Genomic DNA, 3,675 nt, shown 5'->3' with positions numbered 1-3,675 from the left:
TATCCAATCTCTTTTAAAATCATTTATCTTATCTTAACATCTTAATCTATAGCAAGCTTGCAGGTGTATCTTCATGTTCGGGCCTTGCTCAAAGCTAAGTTTCACTTTAACTACGCACTTAGAATTAATATGCATTCGCACTTAGAATTAAAGCTATTTACTAAGCAGTTCTAAATTACACATTACTATGCAGTTATGATCAAAGGGAGAAACACAGGAAATAAGGCTAACAACAGAAACATACAGGATATAACACTAACACTTGTTAGTGCTATTATTTCATGGGATTTTAAACGCCAGATTATGCAATTTAATAGCGTACATTGCAATGGATCTGGATCCTTATTTGCATATGGTTTTTACCAGCAATCTTGGCTATATCAGGAGGACAAAATATAAATTTGAAAGTAGCCAAGTAGCTGGGGTAATCAAACATAATTGAATGGATTGATCCATTCCAGAGATTTACCATCTAACAGGTTCATGATAAAACCAATGTTGGCTCTATCAGATGGAAAGATCCGTGGTAACATTTCAAAGTGCACCTCTACCTGATTAAGGAATCCTCTACATAGTCTAGTGTCTCCATTGTAACATGGATGTAAACTAAGGTGCATGGTAGCCCTAGGATCAGGGGTCATGGATTGGGAGATGTAACGGACCGTTTCAGCACACAAGGGGTTAAAACCACTTAGACGATAATCCCCTTTTCAGAGACAGGCACAGCTACTGTAGAATCACCAAAACTCACAAATTGAATATAAGTGAATGCACCAAACTCCCGAACTGCATACAAGGGAATAAGGTAGCACTCCAAACTCCCGAACTGCAACCTCACAAATAGCTGCTAGCAGACGAACAGGAAAAGCTCCCAAGCGGCTTACACTCCTGGCAATCAGTCTCTATCAGCATACAGTGAATCCCCCCAAGAACGAGACAAGGCTCCATGTTGAGGGTCAAGCAGTGGTCTGAGGTGCTGGCACACCCAGCCTGGTTTTTATTACAGTCTTTTCAAATACAGGACCGCCCACAGGGAGGTATAAAACAACCAATCACATATCAGTTACATCCCACATATTCCCTCCCCTTATCCTGAGAGGAAACTCAATTATACATACAGTTAAAACATACTTTCTACCCAACTTTCATAACTCTAAAACCATACATCACATTCACATAAAAATTACATATTCACAATCAATCCATTCAGGGGAACAACATATAAAAAATGGCATGAATCAGACCAGGGGTTCAAAAGTTAGTAAAGTATCTTTTGGGCCCTGGCTGGCACATGGCTATCTGGCTCAAACCGGTTCCACAGAGCCCTCTGTCCTGGAGACAATGGGAAAATAATCAGATTATATCCAGGGATAGAGGCAGACTCCATTGAGCACATGGTTGCAAAAAGACATAAAACTACACAATGCCACAATTACTACATAAAACATATACATGCAACATATCCCCAGACAGCTTAAGTCTGAGCGCACATTATTGAAAGGTGCTCAGACCACACACATACAGTTCAATTGCCATGGAGCTAAAGTCTTTCCCATAGTCTTTCATTATATGAATGGGCTCCATGGCATAGCTATCTCGGGTATCACCGCTCAAACAGGGCAAGTACCGAATGACCCCACTGTATTTAAAGGGCCAGAATGAGTGACATACTCTGGTATGGCCGAATACTGTTTTTAAAGGGCCCAATCTCCCAGGGCCATAGTCCAAAGGCAGCAGGCGGGCAACCAGGCTTCTCCAATTCAATGTGGCGAGATTGCTCTCGTCACAGGAGATAACTTGAGCAGTCACCTGAAAAAATAAGGGTCTCAGGCTGGAGACAAGCTGTGCTGGTTTGCAGCAACTGCACAAATTGATCCATTCTGTGATTGATGCCTTCAATACATGCTTCACAAGAAGCAATATGCTGTCCTAGGTTTGTAGGGTCCATGGCCCTGTTGTTATTTCAGGATAGGCCTGACCTTGACATACAGAGATAAGTAGAAACAAGCCAAGGTCAGGGTTACATTGATGAAGAATGGTCAGACAATCCAGGGTCAAAAAACAGAATAACAATTCCTTTAAAAGTGAATGCACAAGTCTAATGGGTTGTGCAAGCAGGTCATTTAAACTGTTAGACTTGTCTCTCTTGAATTGCAAGTTTAGAGATTTCCATCAAAATCTATTGTGTCACTAATGCTTATTTTCATGATGACATACATAAATAAAACACGTGTAGTATATTCCTAACGTCTTATTATTTTCCCCCAAAATTTCATAATCGCTGTCTTGATTTCTTGGTTCCTCAGACTGTATATTACTGGATTCAACAAAGGGTTAACAACAGTGTACATAAGGGATACAATCTTATTAATTCCAGCTGAATGCTCTCCTGATGGAAATACGTAAATGGCAATGAGAGTCCCGTAATATGTGCAAACGACAGCAAGGTGGGAGCTGCATGTGGAGAAGGCTTTTTGTCTCCCAGTGGTGGATGATATTCTATGTATAGCATGAAAGATACAAACATACGTAGAAATTATAAACACAGTTTCAATTACAGTCTCTGGAACACCGACTAAAAATATCACAGTCCGTACAACTGTAGTATCAGAACATGAAAGCTGTACAAGAGGAAGAATATCACAGAAAAAATGATCAATGTACTTTGAATTACAGAAAGTTAAATCACTTAATAAGATAACAAAAATCAGTGTGAGAAGAAAACCAAATATCCAGGACAAGACCACAAGACTAAGACAAATTGGGAAATTCATTATCGTTACATAATGCAATGGTTTACAGACAGCCACATATCTATCATAGGACATCATGGTGAGAAGAAGACATTCTGTAGCTGATGAGAAGCTGAAGAAATTGAACTGAGCAATACATTGACTAACTGACACAGGGATCCCATTTTCTAAGGTTATATGGAGCAATGCAGGAATTATAGATGTAGCGAGTATGATGTCACAGGAAGACAACTGGCTAAGGAAGAAATACATTGGAGAACGAAGATAGTGAATAGCTAAAACCAGTATTATAATAAGAAGGTTTCCCGTTAAAGTCATAATGTAGACCAGAAGAAGGGTAGAGAAGAGAATTATTCTGGATCTGTGCAGAAGCTGGAACCCCAAGAGGAAAAATTCTGGAATAGTTGATTGGTTGTGTGTTGGAATCATCTGATGAAAGGACATCCTCATTAGATACCAAATATTGTATAATAGTGTATAATAACATTGATTAAATTACAAAATTATTACAAAAGTAATAAATTATAAATAATTTGCAGATTTAGAGTTGTACTCACTTATTACAATTTACTATTGCTGTATATGGATTAAATTAAAAAATTATAAAATAAAAAAGCATTACATTTTAAATAGATTGCTGATTTAGATGTTTAATTACAATGTATAACAATTTAATATAATTGCAATGTATTACTTAGACTGCATTGCTATGTTGATTGGTCACTATAGGCACCGATATCACTTAATCTCAAAGTGGTATGGGTGACATGTCCCTTTAGTTTAAAACATTGTAGTTACATCACATATTCATTAACCAAATGTCTCAACTCCTAAAATCATTTAATTAGAGTAAGAAAAATATCCTCCATACAATACATGTCACCCTGAATAATATAACATATTTACAGTAACCTCCACTAGT

General features: G+C 37.9%; 1 protein-coding gene across 1 annotated transcript; it reads right to left on the bottom strand.

Annotated features, from left to right (window-relative positions):
- Positions 1 to 2,243: 2,243 nt before the first annotated feature.
- On the bottom strand, positions 2,244 to 3,182 carry LOC134601946 (olfactory receptor 11L1-like). Its single transcript, XM_063446452.1, has one exon. It carries the CDS (start codon positions 3,180 to 3,182, stop codon positions 2,244 to 2,246), a length of 939 nt encoding a protein of 312 aa, XP_063302522.1.
- Between the last annotated feature and the right edge of the window lie 493 nt (positions 3,183 to 3,675).

The sequence above is a fragment of the Pelobates fuscus genome, chromosome 3 (genome assembly GCF_036172605.1).
Source record: "Pelobates fuscus isolate aPelFus1 chromosome 3, aPelFus1.pri, whole genome shotgun sequence".
In the NCBI taxonomy this organism is placed as follows: domain Eukaryota; kingdom Metazoa; phylum Chordata; class Amphibia; order Anura; family Pelobatidae; genus Pelobates; species Pelobates fuscus.
This window is presented reverse-complemented; position numbering and strand designations above follow the sequence as displayed.